At 42.5% G+C, this 20,473-nt stretch overlaps 1 protein-coding gene across 1 annotated transcript in view; it reads left to right on the top strand.

The window, feature by feature from the left end:
• Positions 1-12,048, top strand: part of LOC145346375 (lipoxygenase homology domain-containing protein 1-like) — a 71,807-nt gene extending 59,759 nt beyond the window's left edge. Inside the window, exon 9 of the mRNA XM_080193535.1 lies at positions 11,894-12,048. Coding sequence (XP_080049661.1) covers positions 11,894-12,023 — 130 coding nt within the window. The 3' untranslated portion in view covers positions 12,024-12,048. The remainder of the gene's footprint in view (positions 1-11,893) is intronic.
• Positions 12,049-20,473: the final 8,425 nt, after the last annotated feature.

Genomic DNA, 20,473 nt, shown 5'->3' with positions numbered 1-20,473 from the left:
GGTAACCTCCAGGATGTTGTGAATGGGGAATTCAGCAATGATAAAACTATTGAATGTCACTGGGACAGAGTTAGATTCCCTCTTGTTGGACATGGTCTATACCAGGCATTTGTGCGAATGTTACTTGCCACTTATCTGGATATTATCTAAATATTACTCAGGTCATTTCTGTATATGTTCATGGACTGCGTAAGTATCTGAAGAGTTGTGAATAATGCTGAATATTGTGCCAGTATAAGCATACAGCCCCTCTTCTGAGCTTATGATGGAAGGAGGGTCACTGATGAAGCAGCTGAAGATGGTTGGGCCTAGGACACTATCCTGAGGAACTCCTGCAGTGGTGTACTGGAACTGAGATAATTAACATCTAACAACCACAGCAATCTCCCTTTGTACTTGATTTGACTCCAACCAGTGGGGAGTTTTTTCTCTGGTTCCTGCTGACTTCAGTTTCTCTTGGGCTCTTTGAAGATATATTTGGTCAAAGTCGGCCTTAATGTCACGGATAGTCATCTTCACCTCATAAGTTCAGCTTTTTTGTCCAGATTTTACCTACAGCTGTAATAAGTACAAAGAGTACAAAGAACAAAATCAGCCCAGGAAACAGGCCCTTCGGCCCAACGAGCCCGCGCCGCCATCTCAACACCACCAGTCCCCCACGACCCCTGTCTAATGTTTTATGGCTGTCCAGATTGAGGGAAACTGATTTAGGGACAATTTATTCCTGCCAATCAGCCTAACAGCACATCTTTGGGGTGTGGGAGGAAACCGGAGCACCCGGAGAAAACCCACGCAAGCACGGGGAGAATGCGCAAACTCCCACAGACACCGGCCCAAATCCATGTGTCTGCACAGCAATCAGCGATAGTCACTGAGCTGTTATCTTGCCCAGTATCTTGTCCAGTTTAGGCACACACTAACGACATGAAGCACTAGGCCAATCTCGAACAACCAAGAGCAGCCCCAGTCTGACCCATCGCGTGTATGCCCCACGTTGGACATGAGGTGAACCGACTTAAAACCTGTGAATAAAAAGAGTAAAACATTATTATTATACTATACCCATTTACATTACCAGGGACGCCCCAATGCTAATGACCCTTATTTAAAACAATCTCCTATATCCACCCATCTCCAACCCAGTCATGTGCCTGTCTAAGTTACTCTTAAATGACTCTAGCATGTTTGCCTCCACCACCTTACTTGGCAGAGCATTCCATACCCCCACTACCCTCTGTGCGAAAAACCTCCCTCTAATATCTGTGTTGTACCTCTCCCCCCTCACCTTAAGTCCATGGCCCCTTGTCCTACGTGTCTCTATCATAGGAAATAGCTTACCTCTGTTTACTCTATCTATACCCTTCATAATCTTATATACCTCTATTAAATCCCCCCTCAGTCGGCGTCTTTCAAGGGAAAAGAGCCCCAATTTCTTCAATCTTTCCTCATACCCTAGTCCTTCCATACCAGGCAACATCCTGGTAAACCTCCTCTGCACTCTCTCCAGAGTCTCCACGTCCTTCCGGTAGTAAGGCTACCAGAACTGGACGCAGTACTCCAAATGCGGCCTAACCAACGTTCTGTACAACTGCAACATTAGACTCCAGCTCTTATATTCTATACCCCTTCCTATAAAGGCTAACATACCATAGGCGTTCTTCACCACACTCTCCACTTGCACTGCCACCTTCAAAGACTTGTGCACTTGCACCCCCAGGGTCTCGCTGCGATTCTATACTCCTTACGGGCTTACCCTTTACCATATAACTCCCCCTACATTATTCCGGCCAAAATGCATCACCTAACATTTATCCAGATTAAACTCCATTTGCCATGTATCTGCCCAATCAACCAGCCTATCAATATCCCGCTGTATTGCCAGACACTTCTCCTCACTGCCCACCAATCCAGCCATCTTGGTGTCATCAGCAAATTTGCTGATCACACCACCTACTCCCTCTTCCAAATCATTTATATACACTACAAAGAGAAGAGTTCCCAGTACCGAGCCCTGTGGCACCCCACTAGTGACAGACCTCCAGCTAGAAAAAGACCCCTCCACTACTACTCTCTGACTCCTCTTTGCAAGCCAGTTCTCTACCCATCTAGATACCCGACCACATATCCCATGAGCTTTAATCTTCTGTACCAACCTACCATGAGGGACTTTGTCAAACGCCTTACTGAAATCCATATAGACGACATCAACGGCTCGTCCTTCGTTGACCGTTTTTGTCACCTCCTCAAAGAATTCTACCAGATTTGTAAGGCAAGACTTCCCCTTGACAAAGCCATGCTGCGTATCCTTAATCAGATCGCAACGCTCTAAGTGCGCATACATCCTATCCCTAAGAATCCTGTCCATCAACTTACCTACCACTGACGTTAAGCTCACCGGCCTATAGTTACCCGGGCTATCCCTCCTACTCTTTTTAAACAACGGTACAACGTTTGCTATCCTCCAGTCCTCTGGGACCTCACCTATGTCCAAAGAAGAGACAAAGATTCACGTCAGAGGCCCAGCAATCTCATCCCTTGCCTCTCTAAGCAGCTTAGGATAAATGCAATCGAGCCCTGGAGATTTATCAGTTTTAATGCCATCTAAAAGCCCTAACACTTTTTCCCTCGTAATCGATAGATCTTTCAATTGGTCTACCGCTCCCTCAATGACTGTACTAGACATCAAGCCCCTCTCCTTCGTGAATACCGACGCAAAGTATTCATTCAGGATCTCCCCCATTCCCTCTGCCTCTAAGCACAATTCCCCACGTCTGTCCCTGAGAGGACCGATTTTATCCCTAGCCACCCTTTTGTTCTTAAGATAGGAGTAAAACGCCTTTGGATTCTCCTTAATCCTACCTGCCAAAGCCATCTCATGCCCCCTCTTTGCTCTCCTAACTCCCCGTTTGAGATCCCTCCTACTCTCTCTGTATTCCTCCAATGCTCTCTCCGTTCCCAGCTGCTTAGACCTGACATACGCCTCTCATTTCTTCCTAACCAGGTCTTCTATATCTCTAGTAATCCACAGTTCCCTAATCCTACCTTTCCCATCCTTCCTCCTAACCGGCACATGCCTTTCCTGCACCCTTTGCAGTTTTCCCTTGAAAGACTCCCACATGCCTAACGTGGTCTTGCCTTCCAACAGCCTATCCCAGTCTGTATCCCTAAGCTCCTGCCTAATCCGGCTGTATCTAGCTTTCCCCCAATTTAGCACCCTCCCCTTAGGACAGCTCTCGTCTTTTTCCATTCGTATCCTAAAGTAGACGGAGTTGTGGTCACTATTAGCCACATGCTCGCCTACTGCAACCTCAACCACCTGACCCGGCTCATTTCCCAGGACTAAATCCAGTATCGCCCCCTCTCTAGTCAGGCTATCTACATACTGTTGCAAGGATCCTTCCAATACACATCTTACGAATTCCTCCCCATCAGACCCCCCAGCTCTAGGCACCTTCCAATCCACCCCAGGGAGATTAAAATCTCCCACTACAACAACCCTGTTCTTCCTACACTTATCCAAAATGTCCCTACATATACCTTCTTCCACTGCCCGCGGGCTATCGGGCGGCCTATAGTACACTCCTAGCATAGTAATGGCCCCCTTCCTATTCCTCAACTCCACCCACAGAGACTGAAGTTCCAACCCCTCCATGTTATCCTCTCTCTGCACCGCTGTGATCTGCTCCCTAACTAAGAGCGCCACTCCCCCTCCTCTTTTCAACCCTCCCCTATCACACCTAAAACACTTATACCCTGGAACATTTAGCTGCCAGTCCTGCCCCTCCTTTAACCACGTCTCTGTCACTGCCACCACATCTAAATTCCTCGTGAACATCAAGGCCCTAAGTTCATCTGACTTTCCCGTCACACTCCTCGCATTAAAACAGATGCACCTAAGACCCTCAGGCCCTCTCAGATCCTCCTTCTGGGGGATTTTCCTATCATCTAGACTTCCCCTGACCTCCAACTCACTCTCAGTGCCTGAGCTGTCTCTCTCCTCCCCACCCCCCCCTCCATACTAGTTTAAACCCTGCCTAAACACTCCAGCCAACCTCCCAGCTAAAATATGTGTTCCCTTCCCATTTAAGTGTTCCCTATCCCTCTTACACAAGTGCCCTTCCTTTGCAAAGACTTCCCAATGGTCAACAAAACTAAAACCCTCTGTCCTGCACCAATCCCTCAGCCATGCATTCAGCTGCAGGAGCTCATTATTCTTATCCCTATTGCTGGGCACTGGCAGCAGCCCAGAGATCGCCACCCTGGAGGCCCTACACTTCAGCCTGGCTCCCAACTCCCTGAACTGCCTACGTATTTCCCCCCTACTCTTCCTTCCTATGTCCTTCTCTCCTACATCTATAATTACATCCGCCTGGGTCCCTTGGCCCTTCAAGATTCCCTCTACCCTCTCCGACACATCCTGTACCCCTGCTCCAGGGAGGAGTAGCCCTGGCAGAATCCAAACTGAGCATTAGTGAGCAAGTTATTGCTGAGCAAGTGCCTTTTTATACCACTGTTAATGACACTTGCCATCATTTTGTTCATAATTTAAAGTAGACTGATGGACGGTAATTGGCCAGGTTGGATTTGTCCCACTTTTTATGGACATGCATACTTACTGCTTACATTGCTTGACATGCAAGTGGTCCAATGTTATAGCTTCACCAGGTTGACATCTATTTTTAGGTTTGCCTGATGCTGCTTCTTACATGCTCCCCTGCAACTTTCATTGATCCCCTGTCTTGTTGGTAATAGTAGAATGGGGGAATATGCATCAGGTTACAGATTGTAGTGAAACACAGTTTTTTTGCTGCTGATGGCCAACAGCACCTTGTGGATGCCCAGTTTTGTGTTTTCCATTTGAAATCAATCATATTTAGCTGGGTGATAGTGCACACTACACAATGGAGGGTATCCTCATTATGAATAAAGGACCTCATTATGAATATAGCAGTGGCATTCAGGAGGATATTGGTAAGGGGTGAAATGGCAAGAAATGGGTGAAATTTGATGCAAAAGAAAAGAAGGGTGAGGAGCAGAAATAAATGGTACAATTTTAAAGGAGGTCACATTCGACAAGGTGACACTCACAGCTTCAGAGAATCAAATTTAATTCTTGCCTTGGATGACTATCTGTGCGGAGTTTGCACGTTCTCTCCATGCCTGCGTGGGTTTCATCCAGTGCTCCAGTTTTCTCCCACAATCCAAAGATGTGCAGGTTAGGTGGATGCACCACGCTGAGTTACTCCTAGATGTCCCAAAATGTGTGGGTTAGGGAGATTAGTGAGGTAAATATGTGGGGTTACAGGAAAAGGCCTGGGCGGGATCCTCTGTTAGAGAGTCGGTGCAGACTCGATGGGCCAAATGACTTCCTTCTGTGCTGTAAGGATTCTGTAATGATTTCTGCACAAATCTTCGAAGAGTTAGAATAAGTTGGTAATGTTGTTAAAAAGGAACTAATGTGACAATTATGTGGAAATCGTGGCACAAAGTATAACAGCAAAGGTAGAAAATGCTGAAAAATCTCAACCGGTCTGACAGCCTCTGTGGAGACAGAACAGAACTAACCTTTCGAGTCTGGATGTAGCCATCCAAATTCACAATGTTAGCTCTATTCTCTTTCCACAGGGGCTGTCAGACCTGCTGAGGTTTTCCAGCAATTCCTGCTTTTTTTTCAGATGCCAACATCCTCCATAATTTGCTTTCTTTTTTTATAAAAGCAAGGATGTTTTGCTAAATCTTTATAAATTATTGGTTATGGCTCAGTTATTGTTTGATGGCCAATTCTAGACAGAGCTTTTTTTAAATGGGCTTCTGGGGGGTGGTGAGGGGAAGAGGGGCAAAGTGGAGGAGGGGTGCAGAGGAGATTTACTGGAACGGTACCAGAGATGAGATACATGCGGAGAGGCTGGTCAGGCTGAGATTGCTCTGCTTTATGGGATTGCTCTGCTTAGAGCAGACAAGGTTAAGGTGAGATTTGCTACAATAGGTCAAAGTAATGAAGAATTTTGATAGAGTGATATGAAGAAACTGTTTTCATTGGTAGAAGAATCAGGACACAATTTAAGGTAATTGGTGAAAAGAACAAGAGGGAAGATGAGAAGAACTTTCTCATGCTTTGAACTATTATTATCTGAAAAAAGCACCTGCAAGAGAGGTGGCAACAAATTCAATGGTAGCTTTGAAAAGGGAATTGGATTTATATTGGAAAAGGAAACATTTACAGGCTATGACGGTGAACAGATGAGTGGGACTAATTGGATCAGTTTGAGAGCCTTGAGACTCTCAGCTCAGAGGGAGCAGCAGCAAGAAAGACAGCAAATTCTGCATTGCCTACTGGAAGAGAACAGAAGTATCAGGGTTCAATTGCATGTGGGAATTCCTGAGACTAACATCAGTCCTGTACCTCGTAGACAAATATTGTGTAATACAATCTTCCACCTGTTCCACCTACTGGAGTGAGAATAGAAACCCAAAATCAGGGTTTGTACCACACAAATATACCGGGCAGCATGGTAGCACAGTGGTTAGCACTGCTGCCTCAGTGCCAGGGCCCTGGCATCAATTCCCAGCTTGGGTCACTGTATATGTGGAGTTTGCATGTTTTTCCCATGTCTGCGTGGGAGACGTCTGGGTTCTCCAGTTTTCTCCCACAGTCCAAAAGATGTGGTGGTTAGATGCATTGGCCATGCTAAATTCTCCCTCAGTTAATCCTAACAAGCGCTGGAGCATGGTGACTAGGGGATTTTCACATTAACTTCATTGCAGTGTTAATGTAAACTGACTTGTGACACAAATAAATAAACTTAAAAAAAACTTTATAACAATGAAGGTCATTGAGCTTTTAAACCTTTATGACTGTGGCTCTTTCCAAATTGTTCATATCAACACATCAGCTCATTTGTTTTGCACATGGTCATAAAAAGAGAGATGTGGAATCGTTCCTCCCTTTTCTCACCTCTCGACTGACTGCATGATGGAATGTTTGAACCCAAGTTTCACGTCAGGGTGGTATGTGACTTGGAGGAGAACCGAAGGTGGTGGTGGTCTATGCACTGCTGCCTCTGTCGTTCTCTATGGCAGAGTTTGCATGTTTGAAAGGTGTTGCCAAAGGAGCCTGTAAATGGTACACACTTGTTAGTGGAACTGCACTCATTCAAGCAAGGGGGAGTATTCCATCACTCTCCTAAGTTCAGCCTGTAAGAGATGGGCAAGTTGCCAGGAGTCATGAGGAGAGTCACCCAAAATACCTGTGCTGGGATTCTCCCAAAAGAGTGCCCAATCTGTGGGAAAATGGGAGTATTTCCCAACTGTTTTTTGTGCATACTTACCACAGCGAATCTCTGACACTCTGAGTACTGCAAGTGCTTCAGCATGATTCACTCTGGTAAGTAGGGGCTGGGCCAATTCCTGCCTCAGAGGCCCACAGCATAGTGCTGAATGAGCCATTGTGCATGCACTGAACTTTCAGTGTGGAGATCAGTGCATGTCCAGTGGGCAGTGCCAATGTGCCTGATGGGCAGTACCAGTTTGCCCATGGGAAGTGCCAAGGTACCAGGCTGGCACTGCCCAAGGGGCACCCCCCCTTACTCCCAACTTCTCGCGGAGAGGCGTCAATGGCCTCTGTTCCCTCCAGCAAGGTCAGGGTACCTGTTCCCCCGGTGGTGGGGAGCAGTCATAAATGCGGCTGGAGGGAAAAATTCCCAGCAGGGAGGTAGATGCTAGCAGGCCCAGAGAATCCCATCCCGGGCCTGCTAATCATATTGAAATCCTCATTTCAATATTATAATCAGCTCCATATCTATATCTAGTGTGGAGCTGATTACGCTAAAAAAAATTATCTGAGAGACTATGCTGGTCATGAACCTCATTACAGGCCCCCCACTGGTGTCTCCTGGCCTGCTGTTCTGCTCAAGCAGTGCAGTGGGCTGGGAGAATCCTGGCCCTAGTCTCTCACCCGTTCTTGCAGCTACACTATTTATGTAACTGGTCCATTTAAGTTACTGTTAACCCCACCCAATGCCCCCCCAAGGATATTGATGATGGTAGATTTGGCAAAGGTAATGTTATTGAACATCATGGCTAGGTGGTTGTGGAGCATGATATTACCATCCATTCATGTCACACTCATGCTGCAGTGAGGTCAGAGAATTTGGTGGTCAACTAAATTTCTGTTTATTACAGCAGGATGGGAAAATCCCACTTGCGTGAATAGTGGTAAGATTCTGGCTGTGGTCTTTTTTTTGAGATGTTAAACGCTTACCATATGTGTGGTGTAAATGCTACTTGTCATTTGTCAATTGATATCTGAACATTGTTCAAGAGTTACCTCATGCAAGTGTTGTCCGTTCTCTGAAATTGGTAGTATAAGTCCCAGCTATTTTCAAACCCAGGAGTGCCACCACTATGTGCTGTCTCAACTCAGAAGTTTTGGCACTGTAATCAGTGCACAAGCAATGGGCTGCATCTCCTAGTTGGTATGGGGGTGGGGGGAGCATTGAATCCTTCTTTCTCTGCTACTCATCCCATCAATATCAGTAAACATTCCCATTGTGTATGTGATCACAGGTATAAAACCTTGCATGTTAATGTGAAGTACCCTGGTAATTAACTTGATGCATTTATGAGAGAATCATTTCTACCAACATTCTGCTAAATTAATGGTCGGTTATTGGGATGGATTCTTTGAGATAAAGATTGCCCTTTTTACCCTGAGTTCATGATCCTAGCTATGATTTGTCCCAGTAAATAAGAGAAGAACCTCATGTGGTTACTAGAGACAGACTAGAACACACCTTTGAAATACCACAAGTCTGATTCCATTGACTGGACAGTTCTTGGTAGCATGTTCCAACACAAGTATTAAGAATAACCATTGGATGCTGCACAATTATACAATGAAGAGAGGAAACAATTGAAGGGAGTGGAGGAACCACTGGCCTAAAGTGCAGCTGGCAACTGCTGGTGGAGAAACAGGTAGAGATAGCCCAGAGATCTAGAAGAGCGAGGAAAATCTATAGGAATATCCTGTGCCTGACCCAAGGAGTGTCAAAAGTTGTAATGAAGAACACATTCTTCTGAAAATAAAACAGAAATAACCTGTATCTAAATAAAGACCATGGTATGTGATTGACAGCACCTCCCACAAAACTGGGCAACCCAATTTCTTGGAAATTCTCCATAACACACCATACGTATATGGGCGGCACGGTAGCACAGTGGTTAGCACTGCTGCTTCACAGCTCCAGGGTCCTGGGTTCGATTCCCGGTTTGGGTCACTGTCTGTGTGGAGTTTGTATGTTCTCCTCATGTCTGCATGGGTTTCCTCCAAAGATGTGCAGGTTAGGTTGATTGGCCATGCTAAATTGTCTCTTAGTGTACTAGGATGCTTAGGTTAGAGGCATTAGTGGGTAAATATGTAGGGATATGGGGGTAGGGCCTGGGTGGGATTGTGGTTGGTGCAGACTTGATGGGTTGAAGGGCATCTTTCTGCACTGTAGGGTTCTATGATTCTATGTCACGGATAGGGTAAACAATGCACCACAAATTCAGAAATAAACACAGGACAGTGTTCCACCTATTGAAATTAATATGTTCAGGGCCTCTGACTGATTGTTGATATACTCAGGAAGAAATGTGAAAGCACAGACAACTCAAGGATCTACCTTATATTTTATAGAGACTGGTGTCTAATTATTTAATCTGACATGTGATCCAGGCTTTAAATTGTTTGACAATCAATAAACATTTCACCAATTTGAATTTCTTTCAGGTGGTTCACTATGGATACAGGAACTGTAGTACAGCTTTATTTAAGAGGTTTGAATTCATTTAATTTACAGTCAGTCAATGTGAACAGCTTTGCAGCAAGTAAAATGTTTGTTTAAGCATTCATCCCACATCAAGTAAATTAAATAAATTTTTACATTCACATTTCTGAATTAATACATTCTATAAATGCCCAGGAATTTACACCAATTAATTTGTTGTAAACCCATCGAATTATAGAATGGTGTAGCCTGGAAGGAGGCTATTCAGCCCATCTGTGTCAGCTGTTAGGTAGTTACCACTGAATTTCCTTCTGCCATCCTTTAAGGCAATGGATTCCAGAATACAGTAACTTTTTGCATAAGAAAGTGTTTTCTCATGTTGCCTCTAGCTTTGGTGTGAATCACCTTAAATCCATTCAGCAGTTGCGTGGGAGCACTTGAAAGTTCCCCTCCAAAGCATACATTAACTTGAATTGGAACAATAACACCATTCCTTCACTGTCACGGGGTCAAAATCTGGAACTCCCTTCCTAACAGCAGCCTAGGTGTACCTACACCATATAGACTGCAACAGTTCAAGAAAGCAGCTCACCACCAAATGCAATTAGGAATGGGCAATAAAGGCTGGCCTAGTCAATGTCGCCCACATCTCATGAAAGAATAAATAAAATAAAAACCTTTGTTGAAGATCTTTTATTAGTTCAGTGCTAAAGCAACTATTTTTGTTTAAATAATTCTTGATTTCTGTCCATATGCAACTCAGCCAGTAATTCAAAATTCCGTGACAGATTTTGTAACTATACCGAACACCAAGCCACCGTGCCATATGCGGAAACACTTGTTTCACGCCTGCAGCTCAACACAGTAGTTTGCCAATCTCATGTGCCACCAGCATGGACACAAACCAGATACTTTCTCAAAAGGAGAAACTGTAGCTTCATTTGTGGACTTCTATTCTACTAGATATAGCACACTATTACAATAAATACTTGCATTTATATGGCAGCTTTTCACAACCTCACAATATCTCAAAGCACTTTACAGCCAATAAAGTACACATATAAATCAATGAAAAAATAGTCAGGATGTCTCCTATCCATGTTCCCATTTAGAGAACGGTGACTGACACGTGAGCAAATAACAACAAAAAATAGAAAATTAGTTTGATTAATTACGTAAAAGTGATTTATTTAGAAAACATACATTTGAGAACCTGAACAACTCACCAGGTTTATTCACTGATATAGGAAGTCCAAGTTCAATCCCTATTTTGGACTGGGTTAGCTGATCTCAGTTTGGCTGCAGTAGGGGGTTTAACACTCTTGATTACTACTCAGTGGCCTCTGCTGGGAGTGCATCTGTCTAAATGCTTAATGATGACAGAATCAATCTTGACTGTAATATCACTCACACCCAATTAGTCTGTGTCTATTTGCTGCTGAGATAGAATACCTGTATTGGCCTTCATTCAGTGTGAAACGCTCATTGAGAACAGCACTGATCCTCATTTTCATTGTCCTTACAAACCAAAAAACGCTATTGGAAGAGCATTAGACTGAAGATCTAAAGGTCCCTGCTTCAATCCTGGCTTTTGGCACAAACCCATATGCTGGCTTTCTTTGAACAGCAGCGTTGGTGCTTCAGTGGTAGAATTCTCGCCTGCCATGCGGGAGGACGGGGTTTGATTCCTGGCCAAGGCAAGACTGGTTTTTAATTCCTCTCATTGTTGTTGCTACTGTGTTACTTACAATTCGTCTACTGACAAAGTTCAGAAATGGACCATGGCTGCTTGACTGACATCCTAACAAGGAGTCTGTTTCTTTGGAGAGGAGCAGGATTGAAACACACAAAATAGACCACACCAGAGAAAAGGACACACAATAATACAAAAATAGATTGATTTGAGTATAGACAATAATTCCAACTAAAACTCTTTTGGTAAGTTTTTCAGTACAGCATATGTGAAACAAAGGGATGTCTGAGCAAATATTAGCTTTAAATGAATGTTTTCATTAAATGACTACACATTACCCCAATATATAGCTCGAAGTTATGCATTTTTCAGTTAGCTACCAGTTTATTTAATGTTCTGTTCATTAAAATTCTTTTCATAAATTCTTTTCCAGAAAACCAGTCAGGAAAATAAAAGATTGGCAAATTATACAGCTAACAACCATAATGATATATCTACAAAGCATTGATAATCAAGTAGAAAACACTGAGGTGATATCCTTACGTGTCAAGATTTTTCAATGAACTTTTATGAATAAACTTGCAAAAGAAATCCAAACATCATTAAATTCTGATTATGATTATTATGATAATCCTTTTTTGATGTCTTTAATGGTAAATGTTGTTGGTTAGAAATAAGTTAAATTATGATGATACAAGGTCAGCAAGAAAACCTGAACTGTGGACTAAAATCTACAGTAGCCATTTTGAGATTTGGCACTCCTGGATGGCACTTGCAAAAAATCCAATCTCAGGAAATCATATCCATCACCCTTGATTTTCTGAGCAATGAGGCTGGATGTTTAGTCCCTTCCAGTGGTGGGATCACAGGTGATGGGCAATGAATGTTACAGTTTCCCGGCTTCAACCTTCCCTGAGCTATGTTCTTGGAGGTAAGATGGGGAGTAACAAGATTACCCACTCACAAGTGACGAGCTGCCGGTTGAGGGTACTGACCACAAGCTCCAAGCAGGCTCAGAGGCCTTCCTTCATGCCAGGGTTGAGCAGCAGCTATCATGTGGAGAAGTTGCTCCTCACCAACCCCAGAACGGTGCCCAACTCCACTCTTAGGGTGCCCAGTGGTCCACTTCCCTGCTGTGGCTACTCTTAGGTTGGAGGGTCTCCTATTGTTTCTCCAGCTTTGAGAACCTGCCCACCAATCTTAACTGGATAATGAGCCAGTCCTTTGGTCATTAATTGACCAATTGTGGAAAAGAATATTTTTTTTCCCCACACAGGGAATTGCTAATATTCCCCAATTGAGACAGACAGCAGGATCCTGAGGCTGAGGGAAATATGACCATACTTCCAGTGAGAACCTCTCCTCATTGGATCATGAAATTACTCCTCTATGCTTTAAATACTTTTAAACAAAACATTTATAAATGTAAAGACAAATATTGGTTTCATAAATTCCTATAGTACAGTAGGCCATTCAGCCCATCTAGTCTGAACTGATCACAATCTCATCCAGGCCCTAACCGCCTATTTCCATTAACTTACCCCAGCTAGTCCCCCAAACTAAGAGGCAATTTTGCATGGCGAATCCACCTAACTTGCAAATCTTTGAACTGTGCAAAGAAACTGGAGACCCGGAGGAAACCCACACAGATATGGGGAGAATGTGCAAACTCCACACACGGAGATGCCGGCATTGGATTGGGGTGGGCACAGTAAGAAGTTTCACAACACCAGGTAAAAGTCCAACAGGTTTATTTAGAATCACGCGCTTTCAGAGCTCTGCTCTTTCACCTTTTGGAATGTTGGTCCTTCACCAAATAATTGCACTTTAATCTGATGTTGTGAAATTCCACCCTAGACAGTGACCCAAGCCAAGAATTGAACTGGGTCCCTGGCACTGTGAGGTAGCAGTGCTAACCACTGTGCTACCATGCCACCAGTATCATGACCCAATTTCATGGTAGAAAGTAGACAATATGCAACAGTTTCAGGAAACAGGATACTTGATAATAAACCATGAAATACTTTTAAGCTTTCTTTTAAAAGGCAGACATTTTAATTTTGCAGATTTAAAGTATTTGCCACAATTACCTGTTGTATTTATGCTTAATATGAAAAAAATTGTGGAATGCAAATATGATTTGGCAGTGGAGCTTGGTATTATTAAAAATCAATTAAGTGCTTAATCATGTTAATATGCTCATCAAATAAAGACAATTGTAATGCATTGTTATTCACACCTAAAATGTATTTTGCTTACATCTTTTGCATTAATTTAATAAACAAATAAATTGTATTGATTTTCCTGTTGTTTCTATAAGAACATAAGAAATAGGAGCAGGAGAAGACCATCTAGCCCCTCGAGCCTGCCCCGCTATTCAATAAGATCATGACTGATCTGAAAGTGGTTCAGTTCCACTTACCCGCCTGCTCCCCATAACCCTTAATTCCCTTATTGATCAGAAATCTATCTACCTGTGACTTAAGCATATTCAACAAGGCAGCCTCCACTGCTTCAATGGGCAGAGAATTCCAGGGATTCACTACCCTCTGAGAGAAGAAGTTCCTCCTCGACTCTGTTCTAAATTAACTCCCCCTTATTTTGAGGCTGTGTCCTCTAGTTCTTGTTTCCTTTCTAAGTGGAAAGAATCTCTCTGCCTCTACCCTATCTAGCCCCTTTATTATCTTATATGTCTCTATAAGATCACCCCTCAGCCTTCTAATGTCCAACGAGTACAGGCCCAATCTTCTCAATCTCTCCTCATAAGCTAACCCCCTCATCTCCGGTATCAACCTGGTGAACCTTCTCTGTACTCCCTCTAAGGCCAATATATCCTTTTGCAAATAAGGGGGCCAAAATTGCACACAGTACTCTAGTTGCGGCCTCACTGCAGCAAGCCCTCCCTGCTTTTATACTCCATCCCCGTCGCGATAAACGCCAACATACCATTTGTCTTCTTGATCACCTGCTGCACTTGCAGACTGAGTTTTTGCGATTCACGCACAAAGACCCCTAGGTGCCTCTGCACAGTAGCACGTTGTAGTTTTTCACCATTTAAATAATAGTCCATTTTATTATTATTCCTTCTAAAGTGGATAACCTCACATTTGCCAATGTTATACTCCATCAGCCAGATCCTCGCCCGCTCACTCAGTCTATCCAAATCCATCTGCAGAATTTCCGCGTCCTCCATGCAATTCGCTTTCCCATTCATTTTTGTGTCATCAGCAAACTTTATTACCCTAAACTCAGTCCCCTCCTCCAGCTCGTCTATGTAAATGGTAAACGGTTGAGGCCCTAGCACCGATCCCTGCAGCAGACTACTAGTCACCAACTGCCAACCAGAAAAGCACCCGTTTATTCCTAATCTCTGCTTTCTGTTAGACAGCCAATCCTCAGTCCACGCTAACACTTTACCCCCAACTCTGTGTACCTTAATCTTCTGCAGCAACTTCTTGTGAGGCACCTTATCAAACGCCTTCTGGAAATCTAAAAATACCACATCCACCGGTTTCCCCTCTGTCAACCGCACTCATTACATCTTCATAAAAATCCAGTATATTCGTCAAACACGACTTCCCCTTCATGAATCCATGCTGCATCTGCTTGATCGAACCATTCATTTCCAGGTGTCCTGCTATTTCTTCTTTAATGATGGATTCCAGCATATTCCAGCTATTATATTTCTTATACTCCAGAAGAATCAATTGGTGAAGGATGTAACTAGTTTCAATCTTCACACACTTCATGTTTATTTACGACCAGCTCCTAACCTGACCACTATAGTTTCAAAAATTTTTTAAAATTCTTTCTTAAAATTACAAAACCAATGCTCAGAATGGAACGAGCAAAACCAAACCCATTCCATGCTTGCTCCAAAAACCAAATTCAAAATCCATCTGAACCAAATTTAAGGCCCCCACATGGGAGACAAACAGGATCCAAGCTAACAAGATAAGGCATTGCATGCCATCTTGGGCCTGATCTGACACTTGATCTTGATATTTGTAGGCATACAAGTGAATTCTCAGCTAATGTCCACCATCTGCCTATAATTAAACACAATCAATATACAATAGACAATACCTTGCATTATTTGCTTTCTCCTGATAGCCTGTTACCCCACCTCCTGTAACCTCACCTCAATACAAAGTGAGCAGACTTATGGGCATTTTTTCATTCATTCCTGCCATATTTGCTATTCCAATTACCTGTCAAGCCTGACTCCCACACCGGCTGCAGCCATTAAACCACATCTTTCTCTAGTTTCTGCCATATAGATACTTGAACTTCATAGACTAAATTTTCATCTGGGTTTAGGGAAGCGTAACTCTGTTGACTTTTGCAGCTCAAATGATGCATATCATGTGTGACTTTGAGGAATTTTCATCTTTTCACACAGGAATTGAATTCACAGAGCATTTTGTGAAATACAATGAAGTGTGGAGGAGTGTGGGTGTGGCTTTGGCTCTCCAACACAGTACTCCAGCACCCAATATAATTTACAGGTTCCATAAACCTCACCTCACATTCCATGATGCCACTTCCTGCCAACCTCACATTCTGCCATACCACTTCTATGCTTCCAATAAACCCCATGCCTTCTCATATTCCTTCAAACCCTCTCAATTTCCCATGCCTTCTCGTACTCCCCATCCCACCTCCATTTTTCCCAAGAACCTTCCACACCCAGCGCCTCACCATCTGCTGGTTCCACCTCTAGGCTAGCATCTAATTTGTGTGCACTCTCAGTATCTGAGCTGATGGTTGTGGGAATCAAATTATATCATTTTCAATATCTTGCCCTGTCATCATTTCCTGGCCAGATGGCAGTTTTTGGAGATCTGAGACAAAAAAAGACACAAGGAAGATTGCAGTGAAGGGAAGAAGGAAAGTAAGAGGGTCATTTTTAGAGGTGGTCCAACTTGGCCACTACAATTTTCACATTAAAAGGCAAAAACACTACCAGGTTGCAATATGGGTCAAAATCAACCTGTTTCATATTGCATTAGTAGATGCTTTTTACACTGCAATTTCCTTTCCCTTTGACTTCAATAATGTAGAATTGCTCAAATAGAGTTAACAACTGCTTCAGTCACAGTTTGTTTAAATGCTTCCAATTGATCCCTGTCTATTCAGAGTCATAATGTGGTGATGCCGACGTTGGACTGGGATAAGCATAGTAAGAAACTTCACAACACTGGGTTAAAGTCCAACAGGTTTATTTGGTAGCACAAGCCACAAGCTTTCAGAGTGCTGCTCCTTCATCAGGTGAGTGGGATTTCTGTTCACAAACATATAAAGACACAAACTCAATTTGCAAAATAATGTTTGGAATGCAAGTCTTTAAAGATAATCAAGTCTTAAAGGTACAGACGATGTGAGTGGAGAGAGGGTTAAGCACAGGTTAAAGTGATGTGTATTGTCTCCAGCCTGGATAGTTAGGTTTTGCAAGCCCAGGCAAGTCATGGGGGTTACAGATAGTGTGACATGAACCCAAGATCACGTCATGGACATTCGGCCTCTGATCTTCGGGTAAGCGTTTTCTAAGGCAGCCTTCACAACACACAGCAGTACAGAGTCGCTGAGCAGAGTGTGATAGCCAAGTTCCGCTCGCATGAGGACAGCTTCAACCAGAATCTTGGGTTCATGTCACATTATCTGTAACCCCCACGACTTGCCTGGGATTATAAAAGCTCACTAACTGTCCTGGCTGAAGACAATACACATCTCTTTAACCTGTGCTTAACCCTCTCTCCACTCACATTGGCTGTATCTTTAAGGCTTGATTACCTGTAAGGACTCGCATTCCAACCATTATTTTGTAAATTGAGTTTTGTCTTTATATGCTCTGTTTGTGAACAGAACTCCCATTCACCTGATGAAGGAACAGTGCTCTGAAAGCTTGTGGCTTGTGCTACCACATAAACCTTTTGGACTTTAACCTGGTCTTGTGTGACTTCTTACCATTCAGAATCAACACCTCAGTGCCCAGATGATATCAATAAACACCAACCCACCTGAAAAGCTTACCTTCTCCAGCAACTGTCTTTGAGGTGTCGACATAGTTTTTTTTGGTGTTCATACAAATATTACAAACAAACATTTGGGACTCTTAAGCTACTTTGATTTCTAATAGCCCTACAATTCAGGTAATAAACTAAAGGCCACAGCCATGATAATCTTACCTTAAATTTGTTAATCATTTTTGGTAGTTTTTTTCCCATAAGCAGACTGACTTTTTATCCATATGTAAATTGCTATTACATATCTTTCATTGATAAGATTTATTTAAGAATTTGGGAAAAGTTTTACTTTGGACAAAAGATGACTTTGCATTCATACAAACATGTTCAAACATGATCAATTCAAACATTGATCCCAAAATCCACTGCCAGATCTGAGGTTGGAGAAAAATCCTTAATTTTAATTCAATTGACACTAGGGCATGGGATGCAGCTGGGAATCTTTTATATTTTATGGGCTGAAACAATGCAAAGTTGCAGCTATGTATATGCAGAAATTGTAATATACATGCTCAACAATGTTCAACATATATATTACAACAAACGAACTTTATGTTCATCAGGCTACAACTGTAGCAACAAAACATTGATTAATGATCACTAGTATAAGCCCACCATTAAACAAGCCTTCCTCTCCTAGTTTTCTGCTCACTGAAGAGACAATTCCCTCCATGGCTCTCTAATTTACTCTTCCATCCAACTTACTTCTGGCTCCTTTTCCCTTGATACCATCCCATGCTCCCACTAATTCAAACCCTTTTCCAACAAGTTTCGGATCTGAAAATACACCTCCTAAAGGATAGAACAGTTATGTTACTTACCCAAACCTAGCACACTGTATTCACTGCTCTATGGTCAGGAGGCCAAATCCAGATTAATGTCTACTTTGCTGAATGTGGAATGAGAGTTCACACTATGGTTGTATCTCAATCTCTTGGCCTATTTGTAGGAATGGAGAAAATCAGTTAAACCAAATTTCTGATGATTGTGGACATATTGTCTAGGTATAAACAAGCTGGTGGAATGTATGAAACACATTAATTCATGCCTTTGATGTCTAGAAGGTTACATGCTTATAACAAAACAATGGAAATGGTTTGTGAGGGCCGTACAATCATACAGCTTACTTAAGAGGCCACTAAACCCCAGTAACAAAATGATTTGAAGAAATTAAGAGATAAATGTATTTTTCTGACTCCATGTTATTCTGATGTCATTTGTGTTTTCCTTTGTCATGCGATCATTTAGTTGTCCATAGAATCTAGAGATGAAAAGAATAATTAGTATAAGGGCTGTAAGTGAACTACCATATGTTGTAGCTACATTGAAATTATGAAGTGAGACCCAAGACCCAATATCAGAATGTGTAGTGAGTTATCTCGTAAAATACCAGATTTTGCATTGTTACGGCTGTATGTGCTTACTCTGTTTGAAGTAACAAAATTAATGACACCAAAAAAGCACTTTAACGCTTCCATTTAGTCTACTGTGACTCCCTATCATTCATCACTCTTGCTTTCTGTTACAATCCCATTCTAATTTCTTTATCCTTCTTCATTGTTTTAATTAAGCTCGAGGCAGGTTTAAGGAACATATCTAAATACTTTGTCGTCCTTTGCCTTTAATCACCATTAACAATTTCACATCTTCCCTAATGCTCCCTTTAAAATGTTGTCATAATGCACATGCAGTTTATCAGCGCACTTTTGGTTTTGCATGGCCAGTGTGTACACGTGGTATTTAACATGGAACAAGGTTTATATGGCAACTTCCAGGCTGTTATGTGGCCATGTACGCCCACAAGGCTCAGCAGGAACATTAATCTAACAATACTTCCCATTTTCTCATTGGCAGGAGGTGTTGGCAAGGTGGAATATGTGTGTTGCCATTTCTGGTGATGGTGGGACAGAGTAGGTTGGTGTTTGGGCGAGTCGGCCATTGGAACACTATGCTGACACGGTGGCTGATGGTGTCAACTTGTTTTTTTCATCAAGCTCCTGTAGATTGCTCCATTTTGCCTGTTATGTTTCCCTTTTTAGTGTTAATCCACCACCTCTTAAATATTCACATAATCCAAATATCTCCCTTATTACACCTCCTATTGTACCGTGTCAATATGACTCCTGCAATTTAACTATGTCCTTTTCTTCACTTAAGTTCTTTACTGATCAACCTTTTAATTTCCTATCTTTGAATGCATAAGTGTTTCTCTTCCCCTTATCCTGTTCCGTATGAAGTGTTTTTATTCTTAATATCTTCCAGTTCTAATAAAAAGTCCGTACCTGAAATGTTAACTTGCCTGTTCTTTGTACGGATGTTGTTTTAACTGCTGAATGTTACGAGCATGATCTCCTTTTGTGTTTTCAGATTTTCAGTATCTGTAACATCTTGCTTTTTGTTCATTTATTTAGCCTCTCCCGAAATGCTTTTGAGCCCTTCGTAGGAATCGGCCATCAGGCTCCAGGAATCAAACTTGCCGTTATTATCATGTTTTTATTTGTGCTAGTGACATCTATTGGCGAAATATCGCTGCTTCGCCAATTTGTACTATATTGGCAAGATCCCTAGTTGAAACATGTACTTTCGTTTACAATGTTATTTTGTCTGTCAAATGAATGATTATTTTGTTTGCACTACTGATGGTTCTTTTCTTTTCTCTGGCAATTGTATTGGTGATGTTGAATTCACAAGAGGGCGTGTTCAACGGAAAAGCTACAATGAGGGAAAGTTACTGTGAGATCAAAAGTGCAGCAAATGTAAGATATTGTCCAATGATCCCAATACATTAATCTTAAGGTGAGCATGTTCTCGGAGTTTCACTGTTTTTCTGTGGAATTTGGAAGCATTCTGAAACAGAAATTGTAGTGCTTGTTCAGCAGGCGAGGAGGGAGCAGAGCGAGGTTTCACTTGGCGGGAGGAAGGGGACAGGCGGCGGCGGCAGAGAGGGTGTCCTCAGTGAAGTTTGTGCCAGTGGCTATTCGGCGAGT

This window comes from Carcharhinus amblyrhynchos, chromosome 8 (genome assembly GCF_965287045.1).
Source record: "Carcharhinus amblyrhynchos chromosome 8, sCarAmb.v2.hapA, whole genome shotgun sequence".
In the NCBI taxonomy this organism is placed as follows: domain Eukaryota; kingdom Metazoa; phylum Chordata; class Chondrichthyes; order Carcharhiniformes; family Carcharhinidae; genus Carcharhinus; species Carcharhinus amblyrhynchos.
This window is presented reverse-complemented; position numbering and strand designations above follow the sequence as displayed.